At 37.3% G+C, this 21,112-nt stretch overlaps 1 protein-coding gene across 22 annotated transcripts in view; it reads right to left on the reverse strand.

Moving 5' to 3' along the window:
* The window catches only part of RNF38 (ring finger protein 38), a 121,311-nt gene that overhangs the window by 14,703 nt on the left and 85,496 nt on the right, over positions 1 to 21,112 (reverse strand). For 20 of the 22 annotated variants that reach the window (XM_061425654.1, XM_061425653.1, XM_061425652.1 and 17 more), the window contains 5 exons: positions 19,510 to 19,703; positions 8,509 to 8,722; positions 3,779 to 3,946; positions 2,390 to 2,560; positions 10 to 171 (listed from right to left, as the gene is read on the reverse strand). In XM_061425654.1, the coding sequence (XP_061281638.1) occupies positions 10 to 171; positions 2,390 to 2,560; positions 3,779 to 3,946; positions 8,509 to 8,722; positions 19,510 to 19,703 (909 nt within the window). The remainder of the gene's footprint in view (positions 1 to 9; positions 172 to 2,389; positions 2,561 to 3,778; positions 3,947 to 8,508; positions 8,723 to 19,509; positions 19,704 to 21,112) is intronic. The other 2 variants (XM_061425655.1, XM_061425656.1) reach the window with 2 other exon arrangements.

The raw sequence follows: 21,112 nt of genomic DNA on the forward strand, positions 1-21,112 counted from the left end.
AAAACTTACTACTCCATACGAAACCTCCTGATGCAAAGGATCATGTGTTAGGAACTGCAAAGGAGCTGATGGAGGTAATGTCGGGGGATGGGCAGATGGAGGGTAAGTAAAACCTCCCACAGGAAGATGTTCTCCTAAGAGTTCCACTTCGTTTTCTATCCTTTGCAGAGGCTGAGGGGGGGAAAAAGCAAACTAATATACTTCCAGTGTTTAGATAGATAGACTGTGCTTTATAACAAAATTCAAAAAACCCAAAGATATCTTTTGGGTCATGCATTTCCTGATGTTCACATCAATCTAAATTCATACATGTGGACATACAGCCTACAGTAATACTGCCTTTAACTGAATTTCAATAAGAAGATCTCTCAAGCATGTTATTACACATTTCCACTATTCACTAAATGATACATATCTTTCACTATTTGAACTTTCCCTTAAAAATGATATAAAGAAAGACAAAAAGTCATGTAGTAAGCCAGTTACACCAAAGTTGAAGTTACTTAAGTCAGGGCACACTGAACTACATCAATTTCAGACACAACCTTTTAACAGACGAAATCAAAGATGGTGTATACTGTAAATGAGAACTAGGGCTAAAGAGTATAGAACACAGCAGGCAGTTATTTTATAGTAGAAAGCTTACGGGCTTTGGCATTAGACAAACTCTTGGTGCTGTAAATAATGAGCCCTGTGGCTCTTATAGAAATTACTTAATCTGAACCTTAATACTGTCATCTGTAGAACTGACATGTTCACAGCCTACTTCCGAAGTGTGATTTGAACACCAAGACAATGTTCAGAAAGCACACAGTGCTTTGCAAAGCACATAGCCTATGTTGCCCCCTCCCCCCAATCTTATATAAAAAAATAGCTTGAGATAAAATTCACATACTATAAAATTCACCCTGCTAAGGGGTACAATTCAGTGGATTTTAGTATATTCACAAGAGTTGTACAATCATCACCACTGTCTAATTTCCCTCAGACATTCCCAAGTTCTAGACAACTGCTAATGTACTTTATATTTCTATACACTTATTTTGGACATCTCATATATATGGAATCACACAGGATGTGGCCCTTGTATCTGGCTTCTTTCACTTAGCATGGTTTCAAGGTTCATCCATCTTGTAGTCTGTATATTAGTACTTTGTTCTTTTTGGAGTTGAATAATCATCTACTGGATACATATACCATGCCTTGTTTATCCACTCATCAGTTAATGGACATCTGGAATGTTTCCACTTATGGCTATTAGGAATAATGTTGCTATGAACATCTGTGTACACATTCTGGGGCTGATGCTTTCAATCTGATCTCTTGGGAACAAATGTTAGTCTAACTTCTTCCCACAGTTAAGAGAACAGCAACACGTTATTCAAATACAAGTAACTGCTAACAGTTACTGTGGAAAGTTATGTATGCTTGTATGATGGCTAAATTTAGTTTTAACCTTGAATTCCCAGGTACTGGAAGCTTCCTAAGGAACATCCTGGCATGAATCCTGTTCTGATTCTAATAAAAGATTTTCTTGTGGGAGTACTTTCAATTTTTCAGATTAGCCAAACTTCTGTCATAATTGGCTTCTAATTTTCAGGAAAGCAGCCAGGTAAGCTCGTATCTCACCTCTTCCTGAGACTAAGCATGGTGTATAAATCCTAAGTAAAGCATGGTCAGGCTCTGTTAGGGTAAACTATCAAGCTCCATTCACAAGACCATTTCCACTCAAAGCATTTCCATATGTTCTTTCCCTTATTCTCCTTTAATCATGGTTCAGATGTTCAACTTGGCCTGTCTAGAAAACAATGGGGCCTTCTTCCTGTGTGTTTTCCCGCACTGATCCCTCCAGCCCCTGGAAATATTATGCCTCTCAGCTATATTCCAGCTCCAGGACAGAGTGAACTATGCTAACAGAGTATCTCATCTACTTTTCATCAGAACACAGCATAAAACCACCCTTTGGAAAAAAACAATTGAGGTTCAAAGGATTACTTACTTGCCTAAATGAATATAAATATTATTCTAACAAGTATAAACATTTTTATAATATTTTCATTTTCCCATTTTAGAAACGTATGAAAGGAAAAACTAGAACTGTGTTTTTTTTTTTCCAGATTCAATTTCCAAAGGATTGCAGATACAAAAGAATAAATTTGATTAGACAAGTTTCATATAAAATAACTAGAAAAACTTAATAAACCAAGTAACTGTAGGTACAATTATTGCTTATATATATTTCTATGTGTGGGGGTTCTTAGTTCTTTTAAGAACCAGGAAAGTGTCATAGTTACAATTTTTAAATGATAACAACTTAAACATCTACTAAATTAATCTGTCTTTTACGTCTAAACATTCTGTAAAAGTTAAAGACAGAAGAGATACCTACCGATCGTGACTGCTGTGTTTGGAAAGGGACAAACTGGCTTGGAGGTGGCAAATGAGGAGGATGATGGGGAGAAAGATGGGGAGGATGTAAAATAAACGGATCACTGGAAATAAGGGGTGGAAATGCAGCATACGGTACTGGTAAGTGCTGAACAGAACATGCTTGAAGCATCTGTAAGAGAAATCATTTTTTGTTGAGAGTATCAGAATATATTAATTAAAAAAAAACTATACAATCAGATTGAAATGTTACTCCCAGAATCATAAAAATGTCTTAATAACCTATAGTAACAATGAGATACTTATGCATTTTTGCATTTATTAGTACAATAAATTGTAACTAGTAATTATTCTGGATTTTACATAGCTCTTATGAATCAGTCAAAACACCTATCTTTTACTTAAGCTTTTGTAACACCTATGAAAATGAAGGGAAAGTGCCACAGAGAAGGAATCTCTTCCCACTTGGCTTAAAATGTAGCAGACATTACTGCTTTCCAAGAAGCTGTCCGTTTCAATCTTGTAATTTTTTTTATTTCTAAGAGCCCAATTCACAACTAAATGCTTTATGATCTCTCAATATTTTAGTTTGCTAATTTAGCACATTGGTTCTATAATCTATTAATGAGAAACCATGCATGGGTAAATTAATCTGTTAAATTGGTGTTAGTACTTGTATGTATGTGTTTGTTTTAATCTCAAATTCAGACAGGATTATTAGGATTTTAATAAGATTTAGCAAAGTGCTTTACTTTGAAGACTTTATTGACCTTAGACAAGTCATTTAAATTCTCTGGTTTTCAGCAACCTATTTTTCAAATAAGGGGGCTGAACTAGGGGCTGGTAAAGGACAAAGTATAAGAGGCAAAGGAGTATGAACTCCTGTTTTCGCATGCTAATTGCTTCTATGATATTAAGCACACCATTTTCAATTTCATCATTTAGAAAATGAGGGTACTATTTTCATCACAGGCTTCCTATAGTATGGAATAAGTAAGTCTAAGCAACTCAAAGTGCCTATTAAAAACCCAGCAAGTGTTCAGACTATTAATGTTGATCACCAAATTCTCTGAGACTTAATTACTAATCAGTTCAATATCCTAAGTTAAAACCTGAAGGACAATCTTTATTAAGGTTTAATTATAAACAGTGCAGACATGTGAAGGAACATGCTTGACCTTCAAAGAATGTTAAAATATGTGTAATTTAATTAACGTAAAAACATATGAAGTTTTAAAGCTAATTCTACTTTACTGTTACTGTATAGGTGCAACTGAGATTTCTGTTGCAATAAAACTGCATTTTTTTACTTGAAAGTGAAAAGCTCCAAGTCTCTTGTGTTTTGTTTATATATATTTCGCCATTCTATAGAAGTACTGCACAGACTTACTGGAGGAGGCACACTACAGACAGGGAGGTGCTGTCCACTGAAAACCACAGAGCATCCTGGGACCTGTTGTGTACTGCAAGCAGGGATGTGCTGGCCTGTGCAGAGGGGAATCCCATGTGGTGCCACTGTTGTTACTGTGTAAGAAACAGGGACGGTGCCCTGATGGAGCTATTAGAAAAGAAACAGAACAGAAAGATGTGAGTGTGAGTTTGGATAAACTTTTAACAGTTTGGATAAAACATCAATTATTAAAAATTAAAATCTGGGCATTTATTGATTCTATTCTTAGCTGCAAAGATTGTTCACAATGTACTTCTGCAACAGTTTCAACCAAAATATTCTTGTTACTGTAGAGAAAAGCTGTTTCAAGAGCAGTATATGATATCCATTGAACTGGGCCTGACTCTTCACTCAAAAAAACTTGTAAAGTCCAGGAGATAATGAACTGCTATATTAACTCTTCAAGCCTGCTCTACAGAGCAGAAAACTTTTCTAAGGAGGAAATCTGAAAAAAAGAAACATGTCTGCTAATAACCTGCTCACATTCAACAGGAGGGAAAAAACCATTTGTTTAATCCAACTAGTGAAACGGAGAAGGCAATGGCACCCCACTCCAGTACTCTTGCCTGGAAAATCTCATGGATGGAGGAGCCCAGTAGGCTGCAGTCCATGGGGTCGCTAAGAGTTGGACACGACTGAGCGACTTCACTTTCACTTTTCACTTTCATGCATTGGAGAAGGAAATGGCAACCCACTCCAGTGTTCCTGCCTGGAGCATCCCAAGGACGGGGGAGTTTGTTGGGCTGCCGGTCTATGGGGTCGCACAGAGTCAGACACAACTGAAGCGACTTAGCAGTAGCAGCAGCAGTGAAACGTTAAGTAGTATTTTTAAAAAAATAAATAATTCCCTTCTCCCCTGGTCAGTTTTATTCCCATCCTATCTATCTGGAAGCAAATGACATTTAAAAATATGTCCTCCTGTATCATTCTCCATGAGCATATAAACATATGCATGAACTATTGTCATGCTTGTTTTTGTTCTTAACAGAAATATTACCCTGCAACTTACTTTTTCCAATTAATATTGTAGATATCTCTTTAAAGAAATTAAAGCCAACTCATTCTTTTTGACACTAACAAGATATTTCAAATACAGTCATCACTTTAACACAATCCTATCATTCATATACTAAAGGACTTTAAGTTGTATCACCTTTTACCAATACAAATAACAGCCATAAAAAACATCACTGAACATATATCCTTACACATTAGTTTCATTTATTTCACAGGGATTACTGGGTAAAGGGGTGAATGTATTTTAAACTTTAGCAAAAGTCTGGATGGATTAAATCACAATCCCAATGGTAGTAACAAGACTCTCAGCACCTCCACTCAAGGCAGATGTACAATATTTGCATAATAAGCATGCTTGCTTGTTATATACAAATACTACAATGGGGGAAGGGGGAAAAACCAGTATCTACCGGATTTACTTTAAATTTATATTTCTCAGATTAGAGAGGTTGAACATCTTTTAATATGCTTATTAATCATCTAGATTTCCTTTTATGTAAATAATCTATATCCTGTGTTCACTGCCCACTTTCTATAAGGCTGTCCATTCATATTAACTTATAGTTTGGCTTTTTACTTAGAAATACATGTAATATTTTCTCAGTCTATGATTTCTCTTTTGATAAATCTTTTATTTAATGGTAAATCAACATTCCCCTTTCCTCTAAACTGAATTACCTCTTTCTATTCAGTAACTTCCCAAACATACCTAGATCTATTTTGTGCCAAATTTGTGTTGTCTCAATTATAGTCTCTTACTAGAAAAGTCAGTATCTAATAAGACAAGTTCTTCTCATTATCATACTTTCTTCTCATTTTATTTTTGGGCCATTTTTTATACATTTATTCTTATGTAAATAACCTCAAATAATTTTATTCAGTTTCAGAATCCACTGGAATCCTAATTTATATTAACTGTACTAAATGTTATTTTACAAAGAACAATTTTATATTCAGTCTTTTTGTCATGTCACTACATGATCACTACTATAGTACTATACCTCCAAGAAATTAGGTTTCTTCATAAATACTACTTACTGAATTTATTACTCAAAATTCTTTTGTAAGTTTGGAGGCTTTGTTATATTGCTGATAGGTTATTTTTGTCTGTTTCCATACCAAATTTCTTAATTATTCTGGCAAAAATGCCTTCATACAGCTTTATAATTAGTCCTAATAATTAGAAGAGCTACTCTGCCCAACTTGCTCTACTTCAGAATTATACACCAAAAGTTCTCTTAATTGGCTTAAAACACATTGTTGGGTCCCACACCTGATAAATCTAGTGTATAGTTTTGAGAATCTGCATTTTTAATAAATGTCCAGGTGCTGCTGCTGCTGATTAGCTAATTCAAGACATACTTTGAGAACCACCTGGCCTCAGAGACCCGAGACCAAAGTGTCAGTTGGCCAGCTATTTCACTGAGGGCCAGAAAATTAAGTATTTTAAGTTTGTGGGCCATCCTGGTCCCTGCACAAAGCACCCACAAATGACAGATGAGCAAACAAGCTTAGCTGTATTCCAACAGAACTCTACGAAAAACAGCCAGCAGTAGTTTGCTTTTCCCTGCTCTAGATAATCCCTGGTCCTTTAAAATGCTGTAGAAATCGCAGAATCAGTTTCTCAAGTTACACCAAAAACTTACTGGAAATTTACTTGGAATACACTAATTCTATGTATGTGAGTTCTGAAAGCAGACAGTTTTTACAGGTTTGGATCTTTCAAGCCAAGTATCTATTTAGACAGTTTTGTAATCAAAAAGGACTTGAACATCTTTTGTTAAGACCCTTAACTTCCTTCATGTTATTCTGATTTCAGTTGTACTTTCTTCTTTGCATATTCAATATGGAGAATTTCAAACATGCTCAATGTATGTTTTTTTTTTTTTAATTATGCTGACTAGTATAAAGAAACACAACTGATTTGCTGTATTGTTGCTTTAATAATCTGGGATTTTCTACCTGTATGATTATCTCATCTGCAATTACTTATGACGCTATTTGCTCTTTTCTTATTCTTACCCTCTATCATCAGTCCTGGCCTGTTGTTGTTTAGTCAGGTCTGACTCTTTCACAACCCCATGGACTGTAGCCTGCCAGGCTCCTCTGTCCATGGGATTTCCCAGGCAAGAATACTGGAATGGGTTGCCATTCCCTTTCTCTAGGGCATCTTCCTGACCCAGGGATCGAACCCACGTCTTCTGCATTGCAGGTGGATTCTTTACCACCTGGGAAGCCCCCAGTTCTGGCTTAGATTCCAGGATACTGAATAGATGCAGTGATAGTCATCACCCTGGCTTAGTCCAGCTATCAGCAAGAAAGCACTCTTTAAGTTTTACCATTAATTATGTTGCTTGAAATGTTATGTGAACTCAGTGTGGATCTATTTCTATTGGTTTTCATTTACAGTCTTTCTTTCCTCATGTATTTGGTTAACTTTGTTTCCTGCTTACTGTCCTTGAAAATTTAGTTGAGGAAATTCTCTGAAAACTAGAATGAAGATTTCATCCTCCAAAGAGAATATGCATGTTTTCTAGGCCCCTGCAGTCCCAAATACTTTGAGTAACTTCACAGTTGATGTGAATTTGACTGCAAATTACATTTGGTGCCAGTTACTTTTATTCTGCTGAAGCTGAAGCTCCAACACTTTGGCCACCTGATGTGAAGACCCAACCCACTGGAAAAGACTGAAGGCAGGAGGAGAAGGAGAAGGAGGTAACAGAGGATGAGATGGTTGGATGGCATCATCAATTCAATGGACATGAAACTGAGCAAACTCTGGGAGTGGTTATCCTCAATCAGGGGGAATGCTCTCAATAACCCTCACTGACAGCTCCAGAAAATAAAACTCCCCTTTTCCATTTTAAGATATTTTATTGGATATGATGGCAAAATTTTATATCTTTGCATCTATCAACAAAATAAAACATTTTCCCTTTATACTGAAGATTTCCTAGTGTTGAATTTATCCTGCACCATCAGGATAGACTATTTTACTATAACACTATCGTTTATTATTTAAACATCTGCATCTGTACTCAAGAGGGAAAGTAGTTGAAAGGTTTTGTTTGCTGTACTGTCTATGAGGTTTTATTATTAAGGAGCTTCACATAATATACTTGGAAAATTTCTATCTGTGGCTATGATTTTTGGTCTGGCAAACCCTCTTCTCAGCTAGTTCCTCAGTTCCTGGCAGGAACAAAGGGAAAGAAAGCTCGGTACTTGTCGTCTCAGTGGAGACCTAGGAAAACTTGAAAGCAAAGCTACACCCAACTGTCTTGCCTACTGAATTACTCTAGAAGAAACTGGAAGGAAGCAGAAAACAGGAGTATATCCTCAAACCACCAGCTGACTGACTGGCGTTGTTATTAAATTCTCTATCAGTCATTTGAAATCAACTATTACAATGAAGTCATTCTGAGCTTTTATAACCCTGATCTAAATTTTTTAAAGTTCAACTTTCTTTTAAGGAAGCTGTGTAGAATTTAAATTTTAATCTTCAATGAAGAATGATGAACTTATCTCAAATAGATTCATTTTAGGTAAAACTATTTCCTTTTAGGTAAAAGTAATCTACAACAAAAAACAATCAAACTAAATACACTGCTACCAACTTTAAGCATCTGTATTTCCTGGATATTCTGTTACTATACCTGATCATGTATGTCAACCATTACTGCATTCTGCTGGGGTGGATGAGCAGCAGGGTGTAACAGACGGGGAGATACATTCGGAGGGTGGAAGGCTCGAGGTTCTTCTATTGCTTGCTGCTGTGCATAAGGGAGATGGTGATAATTTTCATCTTGACTAATGGAATTAAGTCGAGACTGACGATCCCTTCTTCCTCTCTGACGCCTGACAGGAGGACTGTAATATAGTAAAAATGTCAGAGGTCGTTATAATGTTTACTGCTGTGATCCATCAGGATTGTGTACTGTCTCTCTTTGTAATCCATTAGCAGTATAAGCTAAATAGGCTTGAGTATTAAAGAACTGCTGTGGTTCATCATCAGCTCTAAACACAAAATAGAATGCATGTTTTTTAAAAAAATAACAGAAGAAAACAAAATTGATAATTGATTCTGAGAGTATTTAGAAATCAATAGCCAATCATTGTCATTTTGGGGGTGGGGGTTTAATTGTATAAAATTGCCCTTTTTATAGACAAATATCTATAAGTTCTTATGATTTAACCTACTATTTTGTCCCTTTTATTTTATAAACATTAACAACAAATTTTAATCTGCATATATCTTGGCAGTAATCCTATTATGCCTAACGGGCATTTTATATTTGTTTACTGGCTAAGGCATATAGAAAAGACCTAGTTCCCACATGCCCAAAATGACAATTTTAAAAAATGAGTAATAACTAAAAAACATTTAATCTATTTACAATTGCAAATAACTGAGTAACAATAAATACTGAGAATGAAAATGACTGTGAGATAGTGTCAGCATAAACACTCTAGCGATACACAGAATTTTTAGGTAGAATATGGCTACAGTGTCAGACTTTATTTTTTTGGGCTCCAAAATCACTGTAGATAGTGACTGCAGCCATGAAATTAAAAGATGCTTACTCCTTGGAAGGAAAGTTATGACCAACCTAGACAGCATATTCAAAAGCAGAGACATTACTTTGCCAACAAAGGTCAGTCTAGTCAAGGCTATGGTTTTTCCAGTGGTTTTTCTGTGAAGAAAGCTGAGCTCCGAAGAATTGATACTTTTGAACTGTGGTGTTGGAGAAGACTCTTTAGAGTCCTTTGGACTGCAAGGAGATCCAACCAGTCCATCCTAAAGGAGATCAGTCCTGGGTGTTCACTGGAAGGACTGATGCTGAAGCTGAAACTCCAATACTTTGGCCACCTCATGTGAAGAGCTGACTCACTGGAAAAGACCCCGATGCTGGGAGGGATTAGTGGCAGGAGAAGGGGACGACAGAGGATGAGATGGCTGGATGGCATCACAGACTCGATAGACATGAGTTTGTGTGAACTCTGGGAGTTGGTGATGGACAGCGAGGCCTGGCGTGCTGCAATTCATGGGGTCACAGAGAGTCGGACACGGCTGAGCGACAGAACTGGCTACTGAAAGAAACCACTTTTACTCTCTATGCACTTGTCATCTACATAGTTAAACACAAATAACAGTTGTTATCATAAGTAGACTTCTATTTTCCACATCCCTTAATTCCACAATTCAGCTCCACTGCTTTTTACAAGGGCTCAGCATGGGTAACAATTCGAACAGCAGGCCTCAATAACAATGTACTCCATTTCAGGCACAAGAGGCGAAACAGCCCCTTTCTAGACACAGCTGCACATAGCCATCTCAGCAGTCTTTACTGAGGACAGGTCACCTTTCCCTTAATTGTTGCATTCTGCACCTCTAAATCTGTTTCTTCTTTCTCTCAATTGCCCAATCTTAAAAAGAACAAGGGACTTTCTTTTGTAATATTAATTTCTCCACAGTGCTCTTAATACTAACCCTCAAGGTTAATGCTCCATTCATTGCTTCCTCTATGTTCAGCATAACTTTTTGCATTTCTGCTTCAAAACCGACAAACTATATTTCATTGATTTTCAGGTGCCATCTACCTTAGAACTTACTTTAATGTTTTGAGATACTTTTCATATAGTCTTTGCATAACCCTTACCCAGCTTTCCCTCATGTTAATATCTTCCATTAGAAAAAAAAATTATCAAAATTAAGAAATGAACCTTGGTATCATACTATTAATTAAATAACAGAATGTATTTAGATTTCACCCAGTTTTTCTAACAATGTTCCCTCACTGTTTCAGAATCCAATACAGGATCCCATTATTGCAGAGTGGTCATGCTTCTTTAGTCTTCTCCAATCCATGAAAGCTCAGTCTTCCATGACCTTGATAGCTCTGAAGACATACTCTGCAGAATGTCCTTTTAACCCAGGTTTGTCTGATGTTTTTTCATGACTTGCATGGCATTACGTATTACTGGAAAGGATATCACAGGGTTGATAGGCCCTTTTCAGTGCACTGTATAAAGGGCCCCACGACACTGATACGCATCACTCATGCTTACGTATGTATTACCAATCACTTGGCTAAACAGGTTTCTGCCAAGACCCTATTTTCTTACTGTCCATGGGGTTCTCCAGGAAAGAATACTGGAGTTGGTTGCCAGAAGAAATATCAACAACCTTAGATATGCAGATGATACCACTCTAATAGCAAAAAGTGAAAAGGAACTGAAAAGCCTCTTGATGAAGGTAAAAGAGGAGAGTGAAATGGCTGGCTTGAAACTCAACAATAAAAAAACTAAGATCATTGCATTCAGTCCCATCACTTCATGGCAAACAAACAGAAGGGGAAAATGGAAGCAGTGATAGATTTTATTTTCTTGGGGAGATACTCTGAATCATGCAAATATTCTGCTTTTGCTAAAAGTCTGCCAATAACTTTAGATTGCATGAATGGATCTTCAGCAATCACTCTATTCTGATATTCTAATGGTGATTTTCTACTCCCTTCATTTCTTCCATATATATCAACTGCAATTCTATAAAGAAGAGTTGCTCCTTCTCTCTCACTTAGTTATATATGAGTAGGGGCTAATGGATATTTATTTTATTCTTTAGGTGATAATCCACAGTCATTTTATTTTGTTGTTCAAATTATTTTAACTCTGTTCAATGGGAGCATTTTGGCTCCTGTGACCTTCTCCTGTTGTCTTTATCATTTTGAGCACTTCCTTAATATATGGACCACAATATGCCCTAGGCTCATCTAGTATTTTCCCTACACCGACTCTGGAATTAACCAGTTCTCCAAAAGAGACTCCAAAGAGTCCTGGTTCCTTAAACTGTAGAATGGTATTTAAAAGCTAAGTGTGCTGACTGCTACACAGTTTCTAGCCTAAGAGAAAAGAACAAGAAAATTTATCTATGTATATGTACATACCTGTATCTGTACAACTATTTTAAAGGACCGTTTAATATATCACTAAAAAGGAGAAAGCTGCCAATTAGACTATGCTACAGGCTTCCCTGGTGGCTCAGGTGGTAAAGAATTTCCCTGCAATGTGGGAGACGGGTTCAGTCCTTGAGTCAAGAAGATCCCCTGGAGAAGGGAATGGCAACCCACTCCAGTATTCTTGCCTGGAGAATTCCACGGACAGAGGAGCCTGGCAGGCCACCATCCATGGGGTTGAAAAGAGTCGGACACGACTGAGCGACTAACACTTCACTTCATACCATCAATATAGATATTATGATGTGAAAAAATGTGCACTTTAAAATCAAAACACATGCCCAGATCATCTCCCGAAAAACTCTCATTCTATTCAAAAACTTTAAGGGCCCCTTTTATTATTTGATTCCATTGTTGCTTCTTGCTCTTACTTCCCTACTCAAACATAATTTCAGAAACTCAAAACTCACACAAATTAAGACACAAGTCCTCGTGCTGAAATGTAAATTCCTCGACAATTTTGGTCCCTATCTTTCCTGAATTTCCTCTTATTAAACGTTATGTATATGACTTTGTGGTAGAACATTTAGAAACCATAATTATTTGAAAATCTAGAAATAAGAAACAGTGATAAAAGATGAACAAATATTTCTCAGTTGACTTTTGTATCAGTGATAGATACTACTTTATCACTTTGTTTTAGACATATCATTTGTAAACAGCACAAGGCTATTCCCTCCTGGCTCACTTACGTACCCTTGCTGGATTGAGTTTTCTAGACTACATGCTGTTTATCTGTTTCATTGTGTGGAAGCTATATACACCAGTTTTATTCTTCCAGTGACTACACTTATATTTTTAAATACATACTTACATTTTTAAAAAAATATCTGGATTGCACATTTTTACTTCTCTCTGCTCTGTCCCTATTTTATGTTCAGATTTTTTTTTTTTTAATTTCAATCTTTTTTTAAAGAGACTTTTATTCAGACTTAGCAAACCAAATCATATTAAATCGTCCTTTCTGCATTTATTCTTCTACTTCCTAGATAGAATAGTTTTAATAATTCTTTCAAAAAGGTTTTCTGTTTTAATCAGAAGTATAGTTGCCCTACAATATTATATGTTAGAAATATACAACATAGTGACTCACAATTTTAAAAGGCTACATTCCCTTCACAATCATTATAAAATATTGGCTATGTTGCCCATGTTGTACAATATATTCTTGTAGCTTATTTTATACTGAATAGTTTGTACCTCTTAATCCCCTACTCCTGCACTGGAATTCCTGCATTCTTCACTTTTTTTCCCCTCTCCCTATTGGTTAACCATTAGCTTGTTTTATCTGTGAGTCTATTTTTGCTATACTCACTAGTTTGTTGTACTTTTTAGATTTCACATATAAGTGATACCATACAGTATTTGTCTTTCTCTTGACTTATTTCACTTAGCATAATGCCAAGTCCATCCATTCTGCTGCAAATGGTAGAACTTCAGTCTTTTTATGGCTGAGTAGTATTCTACTACGTATTCTTTATCCATCATCTGTTGTTAGACACTTAGGCTGTTTCCATACCTCGGCAATTGTAAACAGTGCTACTATGAACATCAAGGTGCATATCTTTCTGAATTATTTTTCTTTTTTAAAAATATGTACCCAGGAGTGGAACTAGTGGATCATATGGTAGTTCTATTTTTAGTTTCGTTGAGAAACATCTATACTATTTTCCACAGTGGGTGCACAAATTTACATTCCCAACAACAGTGTGCAAGTGTTCTCTTTCTTCCACAGCCTTGCTCACATTTACTTTTCATGTTCTTTTTGATAATAGCTGTTCTAACAGGGGTGAGGTGATATCTCACTGTGGTTTTAATTTGCATTAACCTGATGATTAGTGACACTGAGTATCTTTCCAGGTGCCTGTTGGCCATCACATTTCCTCTCTGGAAAAACGTCTATTCAGGTCTTCTGCCTATTTTTAAAATCAAATTGTTTTTCTGTTATGAGCTGTTTACATATATATGTATGACAGTTAACTCCTTATCAGTTCTATTATTTGCATATACCTTTTCCCATTCAGTATGTTGTCTTTTCATTTTGTGGATGATTTCCTCTGCTGTGCAAAAACTTTTAAAGTTCGATTAAGTCTCAATTCGGAGAAGGCAATGGCACCCCACTCCAGTACTCTTGCCTGGAAAATCCCATGGATGGAGGAGCCTGGTAGGCTCCAATCCATGGGGTTGCGAAGAGTCGGACACGACTGAGCGACTTCACTTTCACTTTTCACTTTCCTGCATTGGAGAAGGAAATGGCAACCCACTCCAGTACTCTTGCCTGGAAAATCCCATGGACGGAGGAGCCTGGTGGGCTGCAGTCCATGGGGTTGCGAAGAGTCGGACATGACTGAGCGACTTCACTTTCACTTTTCACTTTCATGCATTGGAGAAGGAAATGGCACCCCACTCCAGTGTTCTTGCCTGGAGAATCCCAGGGACAGGGGAGCCTGGTGGGCTGCTGTCTATGGCGTCGCACAGAGTCGGACATGACTGAAGCGACTTAGCAGCAGCAGCAAGTCTCGATTGCTTATTTTTGCTTTTATTTTCTTTGCTTTAGCAACCAGGTCCAAAAAAGTACTGTTGCAATTTATGTCAAAGAGTTTGCCATGTTTTCCTCTAGGAGTTTTATAGTTATCTGGTCTTACTTTTAAGTCTTTAATCCATATTGAGTTTATTTCTTTATATGGTGTTTGGGAATGTTCTAATTTCATTTTTTCCCATGTACCTGTCCAATTTTTTCAATATCACTGAAGAGGCTTTTTCCTCCACTGTATATTCTTGTCTTTGTCATAGATTGAACATTGTAGGTGGGTTTATTTCTGGGTTTTCTATCCTGTTCCAGTTATCTATGTTTCTCTTTTTATGCCAGTACCATGCTTTTTTGATGCTTATAGCTTTGCAATATAGTCTGAAAGTTAGGGAGCAATTGATTCTTCCAGCTCTGTTGTTTCTTCTCAAGATTTTTTTTGGCTATTTAGGTATTTTGTGTTTGCATAGAAATTTTAAAATTATTTGTTCTAGTTCTATGAAAAATGTCATTGGTATTTCGATAGAGATTGCACTGAATCTGTGGAGAAGGCAATGGCAACCCACTCCAGTACTCTTGCCTGGAAAATCCCATGGACGGAGGGGCCTAGTGGCCTGCCGTCACACAGAGTCAGACACAACTGAAGCGACTTAGCAGCAGCAGCAGCATAGTGTTTATTTTTAAAAATCCACGTATAAATGGATCCATGCAGTTCAAATCTGTATTGTTCAAAGGTCAACTGTATACTGTTATAAAATTTATGTGAATGTGGTCTCTCTTGCTACCTTTCTATAAGGTTTTCTACCTCCTTAGGTAGGTTCATTCTTAGATATTTTATTGTTTTTGATGCAATGGTAAGTTAGATTATTTCCTTAATTTCTCTTTCTGATAGTTTGTTGCTCATGTGTAGAAATGCAACAGATTTCAGTATATTAATTCTGTATCCTGCAAGTTTACTGAATTCATTGATGAGCTGTAGCAGTTTTCTGGTGGCATCTTTAGGATTTTCTATGTATAGTATTATATCACCTGCAAACAGTGATAAGTTTTATTTCTTCCTTTCCAATTTAGATTTTCATTTCTTTTTTCCATCTAACTGCTTTGGGTAGGATGTCCAAAATCATACTAAATAAAAGTGGCAAGAGTGGACATTTTTGTCTTATGCCTGATCTTGGAGGGAAGGCTTTTGGCTTTTCATTGTTGAGTATGACATTAGCTGTGGATTTGTCACATATGACCTTTATTATGTTGAGGTATGTTCCCTCTATGCCTACCTTCTGAAAAGTTTTAAAATCATAAATGGTGTCAAATTTTATCAAAAGCTGTCTCTATATCTACTGAGGTGATTATATGGTTTTTATTCTTCCATTTGCTAATGTAGTATATCAGACTAAATTGCAAATATTGAAAAATCCTTGCAACCCTGGGATAAATCCCTCTTGATCAAGGTGTAAGATTCAGGGAAGATCTCTTATTGCTCAACTTTCTTTCTCTCTGAATGTTTATGCACATTCTTGAATTTCACCAAGATCTTGCTCAACACCCATTCTTTAATTCTTGAAAATGATTTTTATACTATTTCTATAAAAACTGTTCCCTTCTATTGTTTCCATCTGGAAATATGATTAGATGTATTTAGAACTGATGACTGTCGATATATTTAAATTTCTTTCCCACACTTTCCATTTTTCCCTTTTCACATTACATTCTGGGAAAGCTCTTTATTTGATCTTCCAGGGACCAAGATGCTTTTTCTGCCTGTTCATTAATTTTACCAACTAAGATTTCCAGTTGATTTTTAGGGATACAATCTCTTGTACTTCTCTCATGTTACACTTTTTCGAAAATTATTCTTGTTTCTTAACTGTTTTATTAGTTATTTTATTAACTGTTACTTCAAGTTCTTTCTTTGAGTTTCAGAGACTTTCTTTCACTTTGTTGGCTTTCTTCAAATGTTTGGTAACTTCCCAGTGTGCTCATCTTTGTATCTGAAATTGTATCAGATTGTTGCTGAATACTGCATCTGCTTATAAACCCTACTTCTGGCAGAAAAACTGGCAGTTAAACTTATAGCTAGCCTGTAAGTACTAAGGAGACGGAAAGGGCAACCCACTCCAATATTCTTGCCTGGAGAATCCTATGGACGGAGGAGCCTGGTGGCCTGCTGTCCAGAGGGTTGCACAGAGTCGGACACGACTGAAGCGACTTAGCATGCATGCATATATTGGAGAAGGAAATGGTAACCCACTCCAGTGTTCTTGCCTGGAGAACCCCAGGGACGGAGGAGCCTGGTGGGCTGCCAGCTATGGGGTCATACAGAGTCAGACACGACTGATGCAACTTAGCAGCAGCAGCGTAAGTATAGTACTAAAGTGAGAAGGAAGTAACAAATAACACACAATGCTGGGGATAACAAATTTGTAGCTTGTTTTCTAGGTAAGTGCTCCCTATCTCTCCTTTGTGTTTGACGAACAGGGAGATTGATGCTTCTTTTCAACCTGAAAACTAGTTTCTGCCATCCAGCAACAGACACTGTCATGCCCTTTCTGGTCCAGAACACATTTTATGACCTACAGTTGTACTCCTAGGCTTTTATCTTAATGAAATGCTTGCACATGCACACTAGGAGTTGTCTACACAAAGGGTCCTAATAGAACTCTTTTTATTACCCAAACTGGGCATAACTATTATCCAACAGTAGGTGGTACATAAATTACGGTACATTAATTCAATGGAAGATTATATCACAATAAATGAACTACTGCTACCCACATTAAAAAAGACTGCTTAATAAACAAAAAATACACTTACGTGAATTAAACAAAGTGCAAAATTGTGTTTTTAGAATGTATTTACAGGTATTAAAAACATGTACCAAGGGAGTTAGAACAAATCACAGGAAAGGGTTGAACAAATCACAGGAAAGGATTTTGATGTTATATTTTAACCTAAATGTAGGGCACACTTGTGTGTTATCCTTTTTAAATGTACACTTGTTTTACAAGTTCTCCTGAATGTATGGCATAGTTCACCATAAAACAATAGGAAATATCACAGCAGGTACTCAGACGTTATTTCCTTATGTAGTTATATTTAACAGCTATGAAATATTTTACCTGGTTGGCATAACATTATTTTACTTAAACATTCCCATATAATTGGGTAATAATGCACCAGATAATGTGAAAGTTTAATGGTCTCAACAGAATATACCTCAGGAACAGGTTTATCTTGTCTGATTTGGAACAACGAATGATGGGTTTTAACATCCCTTCAGTATTAAGTTACCTGTCTGTTAGTCACTCAGTTGTGTCCGACTCTTTCAACCCCATTGACTATAGCCCATCAGACTCCTCTGTCCATGGAATTCTCCAAGCAAGAATACTGAAACGGGTAGCTATTCTCTACTCTAAGAGATCTTCACAATTCAGGGATCAAACCCCGGTCTCCTACATTACAGGCTTATTCTTTACCATCTGAGCCAAAATTAAGTGCCCTAAGGCTGCCCTAACAACATATCACAGACTGGCTTAAACAATAGAAATTTATTTTCTCAAGTTCGAGAGACTTAATGTCCAAGATCAAGGTGCCAGCATGCTCGATTTCTGGTGAAAGCTCTCTCCCTGGAGTCTTGTAAGGACACTAATCCTCTTGGATCAGGGACCTGTCCTGATGATTTCATTTAGCCTTAATTACTTCCTTAGAGGCCCCATCTCCAAATTCATCCACACTGTGGGTTAAGGCATCAGCCTATAGATACTCAGGAAACATATTCAGTTCGTTAACACCTTACTACTTCGAGATCATCAGTACTTCTTAGATTATCAACATCCTGGAAAGATAAACAGTTGTCTCACTTCAAGGATGTTCTATTTCCTTGGAAGAGGAAAGGTATGACCTCAGGCCACTACTAAACAGGAAGCAGCTCAGGAAACATATTCCCTGGAGAAGAAAAAACAAGAGCCAAGTCCCACATAGAAGAGAAGACTGAAAGCTGAACTAAACTTCAGTCACTCCTCATATCACAGGGTCCTCAATTTGAAAAGAAACTTAATGAAACTACAGCTGCCTTAGAGAATACAGAAGGAATATTTGTGGAGAGAGGTTATTCATTTGTAAGAATGGAATGGATAATAATGGAGTGAAGAAGAGACTGATCATTTCTAAGACTTCCATATTTCCACTGTTGTTGCTGTTCAGTTGCTCAAGTCGTGTCTGACTTTTTGCAACCCCATGGACTGCAGCACACCAGGCTTCCCTATCCTTCAACATCTGGAACTTGCTCAAACTGTTGTCCATTGAGTCTGTGATAGCATCCAACCATCTTATTCTCTGTTGTCCCCTTCTCCTGCTCAATCTTTCCCAGCATCAGCGTCTTTTCCAATGAGTTGGCTCTTTGCATCATGTGGTCAAAGTATCAGAGCTTCAGCTTCAGCATCAGTCCTTCCAATGAATATTCAGGACTCTTCTCCTTTAGGATTGACTGGTTTGATCTCCTTGTTGTCCAAGGGCCTCTCCTTAGTATTCTCCAGCACCACAGTTCAAAAGCATCAATTCTTTGGTGCTCAGCCTTCTTTATGGTCCAACTCTCACATCCATACATGACTACTGGAAAAACCATAACTTTGACTATACAGACTTGTTGGCAAAATAATGATGTCTCTGCTTTTTAATACACTGTCTAGGTTTGTCATAGCTTTTCTTGCAAGGAGCAAGCATCTTTTAATTTCATGGCTGCAGTCATCATCTACAGGGATTTTGGAGTACCGTTGTAAATTATAAAATGCATTTTTCGGTAATATGGATTGAAGGTCAGCCCACAAAAAGTCTTAAACCTTGAGGTAGCTGAATTCATATATAAAGGTATGGATTGATTTTAAGTAAATCACTTTAGCCTCTTATTATACAATTTCTACATCTGTCAATCCCAAGCTAAATGAATTCTCATGATATTGTTTGGTAGTCCAAACAACTTGTAATGTTGTTTGTGTGTGAGTGTACAGAGACAAAAGGTGTTGATATATTTATAAAATGCTTACAGAAAAAATGCTTTTGGATGTTTAAAAATACTCTACCAATGACCAAAAATTTAATAAGCAATAGAACCAACTAACCTTCTTCTGTTGCGTGCAGGTGTGTTGCATCGTTCCCCTGAGAAGTGATGTTGGCTTGGTCGAACTGAAGGGGGCTGCCTATTTGATGTCATCTCCCATGGTCGCATTGGTGGTGAGGGAGCTGGTGATGCTGATGTATAATCGAAGACTGAATGAGAGAGGCGCTGTCTCTTGGGACTTGGACTATCTTCACTCTGCCAATGCAACAAAATCAATCAACAGAATAAGAGTTTTAAAGGATTTTTGCATTACTATTTACATGCATAGATGTTTAAGTAGTTTACCTCCAAGTGTAAAGGGGGGAAAAGATACACTATTAACTTGAATTAAATATCCGTTTAAAAGATGTGAGGGGTGGGGTAGGAAAGAAAGATCAAATGAAAAATTAACTCTTTATTTGAATTCATCATGAAACTAATCAGGTAACAACATACATACATGATAGGGTAATAAACAATTTGGAAGGAAATGGCAACCCACTCCAGTATTCTTGCCTGGAGAATCCCATGGATGGAGGAGCCTGGTGGGCTACAGTCCACGGGGTCGCAAAGAGTCCGACACGACTGAGAGACTTCACTCACTATTGTACTTGACTGAGCATCCCAGGTGGCTCAGTGGTAAAGAAGCCACCTGCCAATGCAGGAGATGCAGGTTCGTTTCCTGGGTTGAGAAGATCCCCTGGGTCTAGAAGATCCTCTGGAGAAGGAGATGGCAACTCACCCCAGTATTCTTGCCTGGGAAATCTCATGGACAGAGGAACCTGGTGAGCTACAGTCCATGGGGTCGCAAAAGAGTTGGACAGAACCTAGTAACTAAACAACAACAAATGGTACCTGACCACCGCTATGAAACTCCAATTTTAACTGAAATTCTACTATGCCTTCCCATCAGTTACTAGTTACTCTTTCAGGCATTAATTTGCAGCTGAGAGATCCATTTAAGAGAGGGTATAATTTAAGTAGGCCTGTGATTTGATTCTAAATCACACTTGTCTACCTCCTTATTCCCATTGTTTAAGGTGATTACATTTACTCTTTAAAGTGGACAAAGTAAGATTTACTTAAAACATTAAAAAACAGTCAATCGATTTATTTCATCAGTTCTTAACTAAAATATCATAAAAGGATATCTTGGGAAAAGACATTTCAGGTAGATCATGGGAGTGATGGATAATTCAAAACTTATACCTGTCAATGTTGAAACAGTCTCAAGCTTTCTTGCTTACTAGCTACAAAATTGGTATGGATAACTTAATTGAATTATTAACTCTCCAGGATTCCTCACACAACTCAATCTTCCAATTGAGTCTCACCAAAACTGTCAAAATCGTAAGTTAACAAAGTCTGATGAGGGCCATGTGTGTTCTAATAAGAGCCTCTTCTGTCTCCAGTCTACTCCTGAAAATTCTATTTGGGTATCAGAGCACTTTGGGGCAGGGAACTGTGTGCCCTGAGGATGTGGGATCTTAGTTCCCTGACCAGGGATCAAAACCACACCCCCTGCATTGGAGGTGAAGGGGTTTAACCACTGGATCACCAGAGAAGTCCCTAGAGCACTTCTGATTGGCACCTGCTGCTAGAACAAAAACCATGTTAATATTAGC

The sequence above is a fragment of the Bos javanicus genome, chromosome 8 (assembly GCF_032452875.1).
Source record: "Bos javanicus breed banteng chromosome 8, ARS-OSU_banteng_1.0, whole genome shotgun sequence".
Lineage (NCBI taxonomy): Eukaryota > Metazoa > Chordata > Mammalia > Artiodactyla > Bovidae > Bos > Bos javanicus.